At 49.2% G+C, this 15,661-nt stretch overlaps 2 protein-coding genes across 2 annotated transcripts in view; both read right to left on the bottom strand.

Moving 5' to 3' along the window:
- The window catches only part of ZNF780A (zinc finger protein 780A), a 428,674-nt gene that overhangs the window by 117,762 nt on the left and 295,251 nt on the right, over positions 1–15,661 (bottom strand). The window lies entirely within an intron of this gene.
- The window catches only part of SPTBN4 (spectrin beta, non-erythrocytic 4), a 78,276-nt gene that overhangs the window by 58,258 nt on the left and 4,357 nt on the right, over positions 1–15,661 (bottom strand). The window contains exons 3-7 of the mRNA XM_061139323.1: positions 7,019–7,170; positions 5,752–5,925; positions 4,524–4,615; positions 3,397–3,477; positions 1,758–1,873 (exon numbers count right to left, since the gene is read on the bottom strand). Of these exons, the coding sequence (XP_060995306.1) occupies positions 1,758–1,873; positions 3,397–3,477; positions 4,524–4,615; positions 5,752–5,925; positions 7,019–7,170 (615 nt within the window). The remainder of the gene's footprint in view (positions 1–1,757; positions 1,874–3,396; positions 3,478–4,523; positions 4,616–5,751; positions 5,926–7,018; positions 7,171–15,661) is intronic.

The raw sequence follows: 15,661 nt of genomic DNA, 5'->3' as shown, positions 1-15,661 counted from the left end.
GTATATGAATGGTATATGAAGTTCGAGGTCAAGGACATGGGCTTTGAAGGCAGCCTGAGCTTGAATCCTAACTCAACCGCTTACTCACTCAATATCCTAATAAAATAGATTGAACTGCTCTGAGTTCAGTTTCCGTATTGTTACAGTAAGGATAGTCACAGTGCCTGCAACCTAAGAACACTGTGAGTATGAGAGAGAATACTCATAGTGGAGAATACTCATAGTGGCATAAAGGAGAAACTCAATAAATCCTGATTATCATTTCAATTTACCCACTGAATGCATAGCATCATACTTGGCCCTTATTCTTCTTCACCTCATAAAACTGACATCCAATAAACACCCACTATGTGCCAGGCACTGTAAGAGGCAGGGCAGAGGAATGATTAAGTCCATGAATTCTGGAATCAGAAAGTACTATTTACTGGGTTTTCAGTGTGATGCTAGATGAGTGACTCCACATCTCTGAGCCTTCCTTTCCATCAGTTTAAGACAGGATTGATGACTTCTTTCCAACTCAATCAGTGTGATTATGAAAGGGAACAGTGGTGATACAACTTCCAGCCATGTGCCTGGCACACCAGAGGTGTTCAGAAAAAGGAAGCAACCATTATTCCAGATACAGAGAATTGGTGGGGTATGATCATGGCCATTACCCTAGAGATGGGGGGCTGGTATTGGGTGTGACCATGAATTTGGAATGAGGTTGAAGTCAGGGGTGGGGTTGGGGACAGATTGAAAATGGGAAGGGGCTGGGAATGAGGGCAGAGCTGTGCATGCGGGCAGAAATGTGGATGGGCTGGGGATGGGAATGAAGATGGTGTTGGAGATTGGGTTGGGGGTGGTGTTGGCTTTAAGGATGGGCCTGGGGTTGGGGGGGTTGGGTTTGGCAGGGAGGTGATTATGGATGGGGTTGAAAGTGAAAGTTACTCAGTCATGTCCAGTCAAGTCCAACTCTTTGGGATTCCATGGACTATACAGTCCATGGAACTCTCCAGGCCAGAATACTTAAGTGGAGAGCCTTTCCCTTCTCCAGGGGATCTTCCCAGCCCAGAGATCAAACCCAGGTCTCCCACATTGCAGGTGGATTCTTTACCAGCTGAGCCACAAGGGAAGCCCAAGGATGGGGTTGGGACTGCTATATTTAAAATAGATAACCAACAAAGACCTACTGTATGGCACATGGGACTCCACTCAATGTTTGTGGCAGGCTGGATGGGAGCGGAGTTTGGGGGAGAAGGGATACATGTATTTGTATGGCTGAGTCCCTTTCCTGTTCAAATGAAACTATTACTATCACAGCATTGTTAATTGCCTATACCCCAATACAAAAGTAAAAAGTTTAAAAAAAAGAAAAGGATGGAGTTGGGGAAGGAGGGGTAAGTTGAACATAGGAATGGAGATAGGGTTGGGTTTGAGACAGAGATGAACAGGAATTCCTTGGCAGTCCAGTGGTTAGGACTACAGGCTTTCACTGCCAAGGGCACAGGTTCAATCCCTGACTGGGGAACTAAGATCCAGCCAGGTCCACAGCATGGCCAAAAAAAAAAAAAAAAAACAGGTGGAGAAGGAGAAAGTAGAAGATATGGGGCCCGGAAGGGGGTAGGATTGGTGATGAGGAAGAGGTGGGGACTGGGAGGGAGTTGAATTAGAAATGATCTTGGGCTTTGGGCGGGTGTTGCAGTTGAGTTTGGGAGCAGCACTGGATTTGGGAGTCCCCCAGGAGGAAACCCAGGCTGGGGCCGTGCAGGGCTCACCCTCAGGGTCCAGGAGACGTGCCAGCCCCAAGTGCTGCTCAGCCGTGCGGAAGGCTCTCTGCAGGTTGTAGTTGGCGTTGGACTTGGTGAGCTTGCTGAAGTCCACGAGATCGGGCCTGGGCAGGGGCACAGAGCGGGCAGGCAACAGGCAGGCTCCAAAGCCGGTGGGCAAACGGGTGAAAAGACATCCTTGTCTGAGTCCCACCCAGGGCGAGGGCAGGAGGAGCACAACCCGGCCAAGGGGAAAGCCGTGTGCGCTGGTGCGTGTCTGTGCGCCATGTAGCTGTGGGGCGGGCGCTGCATGAGGGCACATGTAAAGAAAAGTGAAGTCGCTCAGTCGTGTCCGACTCTTTGTGACCCCAGGGACTGTAGCCTACCAGGCTCCTTTGTCCATGGAATTTTCCAGGCAAGAGTACTGGAGTGGGTTGCCATTTCCTTCTCCAGGGGTCTTCCTGACCCAGGGATCGAACCTGGGTCTCCCACATTGCAGGCAGACGTTTTCCCTTCTGAGCCACCAGGAAGCCCACGTGTACGTCTGAATTTATGACTCACATGTGTCTATGTGGGTGGGTTCTGTACTGTATTGTGTAGCACTTGGAAATGTGAGGTCCAGAGCCCGCCCTCTTGACTCAAACCCCAGCCCAGCCTTCTCCTGGCTGTCACTCCGAGTGAGCTACTGTCTTGCTCTGTGCCTCCGTTTCCTCATTTGCAAAAAGCGGAGAATAACAGGCTCTGCCTATAGGCTCACTGAATATTAAATGACTTACTGGAAAGCACTTAGAACATGCCGGGGACACTCAGTTATGTTCCCCTTGTTAGCAGGACTCCAGTTAGAGCTTGTGGGTTGATGGGCATGTAGGTGGGGCTGGGTCTCCCCATATACATGAGTGTGTACATGTGGGTTCTGGCTTCCTTCACACCGGAAGCAAGTCCTTTCCAGTCTCAGGCCTCAGTTTCCCCCATCTGTCATATGAACAGACCTGTTATTATGGATCACGTGCGTGTGTGCTCAGTCGCTTTAGTCGTGTCTGACTCTTTGCAACCCCATGGACTGTAGCTGGCCAGGTTTCTCTGTCCATGAGATTCTCCAGGCAAAAATACTGGAGTGGGTTGCCATGCCCTCCTCCAGGTTATCGATCATGATGTGGGTGTAATTTATCTGGGAACCCTTCCTCAGTCAGCTCAGCACCAGACCCTAAAGCAGGAATAGGTGGGTGAGCAGGGAGCCAGGAGGAGGACTTGGGGGCTCACTGTGAGGAAGAACTTTCTGACAGGAGGGGGTGCTGTGCACACACCAGAGTGGACCATCCATAGCGAGTGAGCTGCCCGTCCTGGGAGCATCCAAGCAGCAGGTCCATGTAGAAGTTGTATATGTGCATGAGTGTATGCAGGTGTGCACAAATCTATGGGTGGGCACACAGGTCTCCATGAGTGCACAGGGTCTGTGTGTGTGTGCATCTCTGTGTAAATGTGTAAGAGCACGTGTGTGACTGGAAATGTGTATGTAAGCAGAGGGGTGAAGGGAGTGGGTCCTGTGTCCGTGAGTGGCATCTATACACACCCGTGTACAGGTGAGTATCCGAGGGACAGGGTGGGGGTAGGGTGCAGGGCAGAGCTGCCCCAGGAGGCCAGGTGGTACCTGTGTCGGTGAATGAGGGCATTGAAGGCCAAGCCGTCACGCCAGCTGGTGGTGAAATTCTGGATGTTTACTTCAGGGTAACTGGCAGCATGGAAAGGAGAGACAGAGGCAGAGATGGAGAAAGTCCAGAGAAAGAGGTAGGGAGGAAGAGAAACAGAGATGGATTGATGGATGGATAGATAGATGATAGAAAAGTAGGTAGATAGACAGATGGGTAGATAGACACAGATGATACATAGATATATGAGGAAAGAAAGGAAGGAAGGAGGGAACAGAGAGATGGAGAGAGCATGGGGAGAAGGAGGGAGAGAGATTGAGAGGGATGGGAGATGAGCAAGAGAGAGAAACAGAGGGAAGAAGGAAAAGGGAGGGACAGAGAGAGAGATACAGGCAGAGGTGGGGAAAGGAAGAAGGGAGAAGAGAGAAGGGCGGGGGGAGGCAGAGATCAGAACAAGGAAAAGCAGATATAGAGGTAAAGACAGACACATGGAAGAACAGATAGCACTGTAAGACAGACAGGCAGCCCCAGGAGGACGAGAGACAGAGAACGTCCAGTCTCCATCCATGTCTGCCCCTACCTCCTTCCTCCCCAGGCTGCTCTCCAGAGGGCACTTGAGTTTCAGGCCAGGCCCTTCCCAGCAGAGCAGAGAGCTGGGGGACCAGGGGGCATGCCCAGCGGTGTCTGTGTGCCCCTCTTCTCAAACCCACTGAAGATACCAGGACCCTGAACTTCCCACCCCAGCTGCCTGAGCCCTGGGTGTGCCCTCCTAGGCTGAGCGGGTTACTCTCAAGGGTGTGGGGTGGGGGAGAGATCAGGAATAGGGCCCAGGGGTCCACACAGGTGCACCTGAGGCCTCTAGAGGTGCAGGACCAGGTGGAAGGAAAGAAGGGGGCAGGCTGGGGACAGCCCCCCACCTCCCAGCATTGTTCCCCTGAGGAGTCTGAGTTCTTCCAGATTGTGATACGGGTTACACTGTGATACGGGATTGTGATACACCAAGGTTGGAAGAGTTTGGTAACTTAAGATGTAACTTTTGACACTGAGGACTTGAGCTGCCCCTTGCACCCCTGTCCCGGGGGGAAGCCCGGAGGTGAGGGCCTGGCTCCCCTGAGAACGGAGGACTTACCCAGCTGTCTTCATCTGACACCACAGGAGCAGCGCGTCCTTGGCTGAGCGTGTCTCTCTGTTGTCCTCAGTCTCAATTTTGATGACTTGAATCTGTGAGGATACAAAACATGGCTGCTGGGGTCTGGAGGGCTTGAGGCTGGGAGACACCCCCCAACACACACCCTGGAGGGACAGAGGAGATGGGAGAGCAGCTTCAGGCTCGGGGTGGGGGCACCAACTCTCCCCCTCCCCTTCCCCTATGGTATGTCCACTCCCCCCTACCGAGTCTTTCCTACCTGGCCCCTTCTTCACCTGCCTATGCCCCACCCCAGTCCAGCTCCAGCCTCTTCCTTGGGCTTCCAGCTCCCAATCTTGTGGATGACCCCCAATCCAGAGGGACAGTTCTAAGTCTGATGATGCCTTTTCTCTTGATAAAACTCTAATTTCTCCCCATCTCAGACAGAATAAGATTAAATTGTTAATCCCAGATCACCTAGGCCCTGCCGACACTTCTGACTCATCTCCTCCCTGTCTCCCCCTTGCTTCCTAGTCTAATCATACTGGTCTTTCTGTTCCTGCAACCTGCCAAGTTCATTCCCACCCCAGGGACTTTGCATCTGCTGTGCCCTCTGCATGGAATGCTCTTCCCTTTCATCTTCATAATCATTCAGCCATCAGCCTCTCTCAGAGTCCTTCTCTGGTCCATATGATCAACTAGATATTTTATATCCCTATTACTGCTTTATCATAATCTATTCTTTTCTACATAGCTCTTTTTTTTCTTCTCTGCTTAGAATTGGTCCTTTCCCCACATGTCTTGTTTGCATATTGATGGGTTTATTTATTATCTGTCTACTGCTGTCCCCCATGTCTTGCTCCATAAAGACAGAAAATTTGTCTATTTTGTTTCTGAACTGGAGAAAGACTGCCTGGATGCCCATTCCAGCTCCACTACTCAGCTGTGTGACCTTCAGCATATTACTTCACCTCTCGGGGCTTCAGTTTCCTCGTTGGTAAAATGAGATAATGGATAATATCGAATTTATGGGGTTATTGTGCATATTAAATGCCAAGTGCTTAGAGCAGAGTAAAATCTATATGCATGATGATTGTAATGATGGCGTTGTTTCCTGGAGCCTGTTAGGAATATTTCTGGAATGACTGGGTGAGTGGGTGAGGGACAGCCTCTTAAGGCCTCTCTCGGCGCGGGGGGTGGGCTGGGCTGGGCTGGGGTCACTTGGGATCACCTGGAAGCGCAGGATGATGGTCCAGACCAGCCCCAAGGTCAGTCGGTGGTTCCCATCCACGATGTCATGTGAGCCCACGTTCTCCAGGTGCACACGCTGCTCCTTCAGGAACTGCAGGGCCTTGTCCACGTTTTCCAGTGAGTGGATCCTCATGCGACCACGCGTGGGCCTCGGCTAGGGCGGCAGGGGCATTAGGAGAGCCAGGGCCTGGCCAAGAGCACGTGCCCTCGATCCCATCCCTTCCAAAGAAGGTCATCTGCATAAATATGCCCCTCTACCCCTGGCCCAGGCCACGCCCCCTCAGCCTTATCAAAGACCCAGGATGCAATCCTTCTAAAGAAGCTCTGCCCCACTCATAGCCAGACCCTTTGTAAACCTTGTCCTTTCAGGGCTTATTCTAGTTCCTGGCCCCGCCCCTTCAAGTTAAGCTCCACCTCTAAACTGATAGCCACACCTTTTATCATGAAGCCCTGCCGCCTGCCCATAGTCTTACTCCCGCCCCTTCCATTGGATCTCTGTTCCAGGTCACCACTGTTTTGCCACTAGTCCCATGACCACACCCCTTACTTCCTCCTCTTAAGATTGCTGCCTAGAGCCACGCCCACTCCTTTCAAGCCCCGCCCCACTCCAGGATTCTCCTCTTGTTTACGTTGCTGTTCAGTTGCTTTATTCCTTCCAAGGGTGCTCCTGCTCTATACCTTGTGCCCTTCACGACTTCCAGAGCTCTGGTCCTTTCACCAATCTCTACCTCCATCAGAACCCTACACTTTGCAACGAAGTCCCATCCAAGCCCAGAAATACAACTGCAAACCATACAATATGCCATATACATACAAGAGTTCCATTTAATCCCCAGACTCCAGGGACCTCGGCCTCACTTTTCAGATGACAACCACGCCCTCTACCATAGACCCCTGAAACAGAGTTCCGCCCCAATTTTATAGCCATGCCTCCTGCTACTGCATATCCAAGCCAAGCCCTTCTCCATTAGCCCCCGCCCCACTTCCAACAGAGCCCCACCCAAGCCCAGAGTCCCTCCCCGAAGGACAGCCTGCTCCTTAGAATCCCACCTCTGTTCCAAGCCAGACCCCCAGGCTCTCCCCAGCTAAGCTCCACCCTGTGCCATGGCCCCGCCCACCCGAATGAGGCGTCTTTAACCCACTCAGCCTTTCTAGTAAGCTCCATCCATCCATTAGCCTGGCCCTGTAGTAGCCCAGCCCGAGACCCCAGGGCGGCCCCCTTTCCCCAGCCCTACTGGCCCCCTCACCAGCTGCTCCCCGGACAGCACTTCCAGCAGCCGCGTGAGCACGAAGCCGTCCCTGAGGTCCGTATAGAGGTCCCCGATGTGGCAGCCAACGCGGGCGAGGTGCGAGTTCACCCACTTGGTGAAGGTTTTCTTCTGCACGGCCTCCCGCTCATCTGAAGGACAGGTCCTGATGAGCCCCCAACTCCTCCAGGAACTCCGCCTTCCAGTTTCACCCCAGCCCTCCAAGGCCCAGGCAGTTCTTGCCCAGGCCCAGCTCTCTGCAACTATCAAATCTGTGCAGGTGCTTCCTCCTATCTGGGACGCCCTTCCCTCACCCCCCTGTCCTTTAAATTTTTCCTGAGCTATCAGTTCCACAGGAAAGCTGTCTTGTTTCTTACCCTAGTCAGCTCTGTTCATTCGTTCAGTAAGTATTCGAGCGCCCACTATGCGCCTGGCACTGTTCTAGGCTCTGAATTCAGCCAGAGCCCTTTTCTGGCAGAGCTCAGTTTAGTGGGGCCACAGATAATAAGCTGGGGCTTCCCCGGTGGTTCTGCTGAAGAGAATCCGCCTGCCAATGCAGGAGAAGCATGTTCGATCCCTGGGTCGAGAAGATCCCGTGGAGGAGGAAATGGCAACCCACTCCAGTATTCTTGCCTGGGAAAATCCCATGAACCGAGGCGCCTGGTGGGCTACAGCCCTAGGGTTGCAAAGAGTCGGACACGACTGAGTACCTAAGCACACAGATAATAGTCTAGGGAGTCACTGAGGGTTAAGGAGGGAGGAGAGGATGAGAGTTGGGTCTTAGGACTATCCCTGGCTGCTGTGGGGAGGGTACATCCGAGAGGGCAAGAATGGCAGCCTGGAGCCCAGGGAGGAGATTAGGGAAAGGACTCAGGAGAAACAGGAAGAGGCTGGACCAGGGCTGACACTGAGGGGATGGGAGAGGGGGCATCTTGGAGTTCTTTAGAGATGAAAAAGTAAGGGCTAGCCACTGACAGGCTGTGGGGGAAAGAAGAGGAAGGACTGTGCTAGACTGCATGCTCCCTGAGGGCAGGAACCGCATCTTCCCCTCTGTGGTAGCTAGATTGCCAGGTTTCCCCCATCCCTGGGGCAAGGAGTAAGGCTTGGGATGACATAAGGGGGAGGTGCAAGGTGGGGAGGATGTGTGCAACTTCTCCTTGCTGCTTACAAAGAAATTGTTTGGGACCTCTCTTCCTGTCATTTCTTTTTTAAATATCAGATTTAGTATGAGCTATAATTCCCATACTATAGAATTTGTCCTTTTAAGTTGTAAATTCAGTAGTTTTTAGCATATTCACACAGTTATACGACCATCACCTCTATCTAATATCAGAACACTTTTAACACCCCAGAAAAGAAACCCCATACCTGTTAACAGTCACTCCCCATTCCACCTTTTCCTAACTCTAGGCAACCATTCATCCATTTTCTGTCTCCAAGGATTTTCCTACTCTGGACACATCACATAAATGGGATCATACAACATGTGGCCTTTTGTGTACGACTTCTTTCACTCAGCATAACGTTTTCAAGGTTCATCCATGTTGTGGTATGTAGCAGTTTTTTATTCCTTTTTACAGCTAAGTAATATTCCACTGTGCATGCGTGGGTGCTAAGTCACTCAGCTGTGTCCCATTCTGTGTGACCCTACAGACTGTAGCTCCCCAGGATCCTCTGTTCATGGAGATTCTCCAGGCAAGAATCCTGGAGTGGGTTGCCTTGCCTTCCTCCAGCTGATCTTCCTGACCCAGGGATTGAACCCACATCTCTTATGCCTCCTGCATTGGCAGGTGGGTTCTTTACCATTAGCACCACCTGGGAAGCCCCAGTAGTCCATTGTATGGATATGCCATATCCTACCTGGTCAGGGAACTAGATCCCACATAACTAAGACCAAGCTCAGCCAAATAAATAATAGATAAAATTTAAAAATAAATGTTTTCTGAATATACAGAAACAACCCAGTGAATCCAAATGGCAAACCTTGTTTGTTTAAATGTGGGTTGTGTGCTTTTGGATGGGATGGGGGACCTGTGTGAACACATGATCACTGATCACACATAAGGAAGTGATGACGGAAAATATGTAAATGGGGTGTTTGCTTATCCTGCTTCCTGACAGCCAATGCCCATAGCAGACTGCGGTTCATGCTGAGGCCCTAGTGGAACTTGAGTGCATCCCCTGAGAGGGGCAGAATGAGGGCAACTGGATTCAGCTCTGCCTTTACTAACGACAGGCTATGTTGGGAAAAGCCCAAAGCCCATCCCTCCTCTTTGGGCCTCTGTTTTCCCATTTCCAAAATGAGGGGTTTAGACTAGGTCAGGGTTACTTCAGTGGGCTCTGGGGGACCCTGGGTGTTTGGGAATGCATGCTTGGAAAACAAGGACTCGGGAGAATAGTTTTTAATTTTGTAACTTCATTTCCATGATCTGCAAAGAAAATTAATAGTAACATATCCTGGATGGACTTCCCTGGTAGTCCAACAGAGGTAACACGGGTTCGATCCTTGGTCCAAGAAGTTTCCACATGCTGCAGGGCACCTAAGCCCACGAGCTGCCACTAGGGAAGCCCCCTCTCCCAGAGCCTGTGTTGCGCAACAAGAGAGGCCACTGCAGTGAGAAGCCTGTGCACCAAAGTAGCCTCTGCTCACCACAACTAGAGAAAGCCTGAACTCAGCAACGAAGACATAGCAGTGCAGCCAAGAAATAAACACTCTTTTAAAAAAGAAGGAGAAGAAACACATCCTGGACTGTCTATGATGGTGACTTTATAGAGAACTATGCAGTGAGATTTGGGAGTTTGTGATTACAGTCTCGTTAGCATGGAGCTGGGGTCCAGAACTGAAATGCCCACCGCGGCCAGGCAGGCTCCACAAGGGAGAAAGAGGCCCTGGTAAAAGGGAGCAGCAGCCACACAGCCCCGCACGACTGGAGCCTCACGGGAGTGAAGGCCCGGTGCTGCCGTACCACGGGATAGCCCACGAGGTGCCAGAAATCTGGAGACAAGAATCTCCCTATTTTTAAATGCTGGCAACTGATTTACGTTTTTACAAAACACAGTGGGGTTGAAACCAAATGTGTCCTGGAGTGCCAGTTCTGGCCTAAGTTGACATTGAACGTTGACTGTGCCGGTGAGCGTGTGCGGCTACCTCGCCGGTGCCTTCCATCTGCCCCTCTGGTGCCACCTCCTCTCTGGTGCACCTGCTCTGAGCCCAGGGAGGCTGGCCAGGGTGGACCGTGGGAATGGGCTCTCAGGTCATTAGAGGCCTCAGACTTTTGGTTGGGTTTGGCTAGCAGGAGATGAGAGGAGAGAGGGATTTGTTTCCTCCCCAGGGTTTCCTAGTGGTAAAGAACCCGCCTGCCAGTGCAGGAGACGTAAGAGACACCAGTTCGATCCCTGGATCAGGAAGATCCCCTGGAGGAGGGCATGGCTTCCCTGGTAGCTCAGAGGGTAAAGAATCTACCTGCAATGCAGGAGACCTGGGTTGGATCCCCAGGTCGAGAAGATCCCTTGGAAGAGGAAATGGCAACCCACTCCAGTATTCTTGCCTGGGAAATCCCATGGACAGAGGAGCCTGGTGGGCTACAGTCCATGGAGTTGCAAAGAGTTGGACAGGACTGAACAATGACTAACACTTTCACTTTCTTTGCTTGACTAGACTTCCCCCAGGGCCTGGGGGCACTTCCCACAGCCCCCGCTCCTGCTGGGGGAGCCTCTCTCCCCTCTCAGCACTCCCCGGGATCTCTCCCAGTCCCCGGGATCTCCACATGTCTGTAAATAGTCCCTTCATTGAATTCTCCTCAATTTTACCCTTTTGAGGGGCCCATCTGCTTCCTCCTGGTCCTCTAGCTGCCACACACATCTTTGGGTTGTCAAGACTCTAAGTCAAATTACAATTGTTCTTTGTCTGCCATTGTGCTCATACTATTTTGCCATTTATATATTCTTCCCCACTGTGGTAGTCACCAATCTCAAGTGAAATGCAAGCCTGGGACTTCCCTGACAGTCTCGTGGTTAAGACTCTGCATTTCCAATGCAGGGGGTGAGGGTTCCGACCCTGGTCAGGGAACTAGGTCCCACATGCTGTGCAGTGCGGCCAAAAATAAATTTTTTAAGTGAAATGCATGTCTTTAGAATAAGACTTTAATTTTTTCACATATTTAATACATCAAGATTTTCATAGAGCAGGGACTACCTACTCCCTTAACTATACTGGTTTCTAAGAAAGGATAGAGACAGTATGTAAACGATACATTGGATATTAGTCTGGGAAAAGTGAGGAAGCCGGAGATACTAGGTATTGATGGAAATGTGGGAACATCGTAATCCTCATGCCAGCTGGTGGGGCAACCGTTGTGTTAGTCACTCAGCCGTGTCTGACTCTTTGGGACCCCAGGGGTTTTAACCAACAGGCTCCTCTGTGCATGGAATTCTCCAGGCAAGAATACTAGAGTGGGTAGCCATTCCCTTCTCCAGGGGAATCTTCCAGACCCAGGAATCAAACCTAGGTCTCCTGCATCGCAGGCAGATTCTTTACCATCTCAGCCACCAGGGAAGCCCACTCTGAAGACAATCTGAGTCAAATTCAATTAGTGCGTTCCCTCTGTGGGCCAGTAATTCCTTCCCTATGTATATGTCCTGTAAACTTTCCCACATGGGTTTTTTTTTTTTTTTAATGTTTATCATTTATTTATTTGGCTTCATCAGGTCTTAGTTGCAGCATGTGGGATCTAGTTTCCTGACCAGGGACTGAACCCAGGTCCCCTGCATTGGGAGGGCAGGGTCTCAGCCACTGGACCACCAGGGAAGTCCCTCCACACTGGTTTATAAGGAGCACACATGACGATGCCTCAGCTCCGTGCTGTTTGGCGGGAGGGGGCAGGGACAGGCTGAGGGCTGGAGACAGCCTGGTTGTCCATCACTGGGAACGTGGAGCATGGCGGATACACACCATCAGCTCCCCGCAGCAGTGAGACTAGAGGCACACAGAGCCACATGGATGAGTCCTGAGGCTCTACGGCATAGCGCTGAATGAGAACATGATGCCAAAAATGCAATCGAGACCATGATAAAACATGCATTGATTAGCCATACCTGTATGTACAAACCCACACATACAGGGCTCCCAGATTTACAACAGAGTGAAATGGCAGTTCAGTAGGGAAAGGAAAGTCTCTTCAATAAGTGGAGCTGAGTCAACTGGACATTCGTGGCGGGGGGCGGAGAAAAGAACTTTGACCCACACTGTATACAATAATAAACATACTAAATACCATTTGGCTTAGAAATCTCAATGTGAAATGAATGAAATAATGCTTTCAGAGGAAAACATCAAAGAATATTTTCATGACCTTGGTGCAGGCAAAGCCTTCTTACACAAGACACAGAGTGTGAGCCATATAGGAAATCATGATTAAATAATTACCAAATTAAACTACCTTTAAATTAAGAAACACTGTTCACCAAAAGGCAACATTATGGGCTTCCCTGGTGGCTCAGTGGTAAAGAATCCACCTGCCAATATAGGAGACACGGGCTTGACCCTTGATCTGGGGAGATCCCAGAGCTGTGGAGCAACGAAGCGCCACAACTACTGAGCCCACGCACGCTGGAGTCCAGGCTCCACAATAAGAGAAACCATCGCAGTGAGAAGCCCAAGTGCCTCAAGGAAGAGAAGCCCCTGTTCGCCACAACTAGAGAAAGCCCTCGAAGCAACGAAGACCCAGCACAGCCAAAAACAATAAATAAAATTATTTTTTTAAGGCAACATTAAAGGAATGAAAAGACAAGCCACATAGTGGGAGAAAATATTCAGAAGACATATATCAGACAAAGGATTTGTACCCAAAGTATATAAGAACACCCACAAAACAGAAAAAAGGCAGGAAGGGGTTTCTGTAGCCATCAAGTGGTTAGAACTCTGCGCTTTGAATGGAGGAGGTGTGGGTATGATCCCTGGTTGGGGAATTAAGCTTTCATACACAGCCTGCAGTGCAGCCAAAAAGAAAAAAAAAGAAAAAAAAGGCAAGAAAATTAATAAGAAAGTAGATAAAAGACTTGAATGGGCACTTCACAGGAGCATATCCACAGAGTAAATCTTTGAAGAGGCGCTCCACTTCATTAGTTGCTTTTAGTCATCAGGGAAATGCAAATTAAAACCACAATAGAATGCACATCCATCAGAATGGTTAAAATTACAAAGACTGACCACACCAAGGGTTGGATGTACAGCAACTGAATCATTCATACACTGCTGGTGGGAATGTAAAATTATCCAAAACAGAAGTTTCTTCTAAAGTTTAGATATACACATACCAAATGGCACAACAATTTCACTCCTGGGTGGGTATAAGCTGTCAGACATGAGTGCCTATATCCTACACAGTTTAGAGCAGCAATAATCTGTAATCGCTTGTGATACCACTAGTCTCTAGTTTGTAATCATCTGGTTTGTGATAGTCCCAAAGTAGAAGCAACTCAAATGCTCATCAACAGATGAACGGATAAGCTATGCCATAATCACATTGTGGAATACTATACAACAATGAAAAGGAACAGCCTACCAGTATAGGTAGACGTGGATGAATCTCATGAGCCGAGTGCTGAATCAAACCAAACACAGAAGGGTACCCACTACATGATCCTATTTATATAAAGTTCAAGTGCCAGCAAACTGAATGTACAGTGTTAGAAGCTAAGACAGTGTTTACTCTCAGGATGATATAGAGGCAGCCTGAGGGGGGCTTCTCTGGGGCTGTCAGAGTCTGTTTCCCAATCTAGTTATAAGGGGGTACTCGTTGTGAAAATGCTGGCCACACAATATATCTGTCTTTCTCTGTTCATGTGATATTTTAATAAAGAGTTTAAAAATATGGATGCATACACAGGAATTAGCAATGAATGTTGCAAAGTTATCCACATGCAGGGAAAAAGATTTGCATTAAAACAATCAGAATGATTGCCTATGAGAGAGAAGGCATTGATGTGAGATTTGGGAATAAAACAGAATAAAAGAGTAGATCAAGAGAATAGGGGCCTCTGGGCCTTCCCTGGCAATCCAGTGTCTAAGACTCTGAGCTCCCAATGCAGGGGGCCCCGGTTCCATCCCTGGTCAGGGAACTAGATCCCACACGTTGCAACTAGGAGTTCAAATGCTGCAACTAAAAGACCCTGCATGCTGCAACTAAGACCCGAAGCAGAAAAATAAATACATATATATATATTTTTTTTTTTTAAGAGAGAGAGAGAGAATGGGGCCTCAAACAGACACATGAGACCAGTGAACCACAAATTCTCTGAGCACGGGATCCAGACAATTTTTTAAATAAATTCATGCAAAAACATTTACAGAGGACTCTGCTCAAAGATTTAGCTTTAGTTTGAATAAAGAAAACCATGAGAGAAGTGGGCAAAGAGATGCAAAAGAAAATGCACGGTAGCTGTCTATGTCATAATAGCATTTTGCGCAGTAGGATAGCAGCATCTTGACGTCATTGTTAAGCTGAAGTTACTGGTTTGTGGTTTGAGTCTCAGTCCAACTTATGTGTTTTAGTTCCAGAACAAGCATAAGAGATATAAACAGAGCTGTGTGTTTTCGTACATTTAAGAAAACCATAGTTCAATGATAATAGTTATATGTGGAATCTAAAATATCACACAAATGAAGCAGAAACAGACTCACAGACACAGAGAATGCGGGGGTGGGAGAGGGATGGATTGGGAGTTTGGGATTAGCAGATGCCAACTATTATAAATGTATAGAATGGATAAACAACAAGGTCCTCCTGTATAGCACAAGGAGCTATATTCAATATCCTATAATAAACTATAATGGAAAAGAAAAAAGACAACAGAAAACCACAGTTGTAATAATTTAAGTAGACACAGGGAGTGTATGAGAAAGCTTTTTTCCTTAAAGGAGGTCCCTACATTTCTCTGGACTGGATGCTATCTGAAGTGTCTGGGGCTGGTGTTTTCGAATCAGTGGTTCTTAAAGTTGTAGAGTCCTTGATCCACACATAGACACATGCCACCTCTGCATAAAATCTCCCCATAGTCCCAGGTGCCCTCAGACTCTTCAGAATGGCCAACAAGGCTCCTCAAGATCTGGCTGCCACTGCCTCCTCTCCCATCATCATTTACTCACCACCCCGCTCCAGCCACTCTCAACTTCTGGTGGTCTTGCCTATGCTGTTCCCTCCCTCTGGAATATTCTTCCACTCTCTTCCCCAGGATTCACTCCTGTTCATCCTTTGGAGCTCAGCTTAGCCATCTTCTCCTCCATGAAGCACTCTGATCCTCTCTCCTGAATCAGGCCCCTCATCTGGGTTCTTACAGCTCTGAGCTTCCCCGTCTGGCCTCTGCCCATGCCTCCCCCATCTCAGCTCTGATCCCTGTGGCTCATCACAGCCAGACTGGATCTAACTTTCCCACTGGACTGGGAACCCTGGAGAAGCAGGACCTGGGCTGCCTCAGTCACCACTATATCCCTCCTATTGTCCAAGCACAGAGCAGGCACTGCCTAAATATTTTGTGGATGAAATAATAAATTCTAGAATTCTAAGAGAATACATGCCCAAGGTTTTAAATCTAAGAGTCTAAAAATACATTTTTGGGATGTCCCTGGTGGTCCTGTGGTTAAGA

This window comes from Dama dama, chromosome 4 (assembly GCF_033118175.1).
Source record: "Dama dama isolate Ldn47 chromosome 4, ASM3311817v1, whole genome shotgun sequence".
NCBI classification, from domain to species: Eukaryota; Metazoa; Chordata; class Mammalia; order Artiodactyla; family Cervidae; genus Dama; species Dama dama.
The sequence above is the reverse complement of the archived record's forward strand: the minus strand, read 5'-3'. Positions and strand labels throughout refer to the sequence as shown.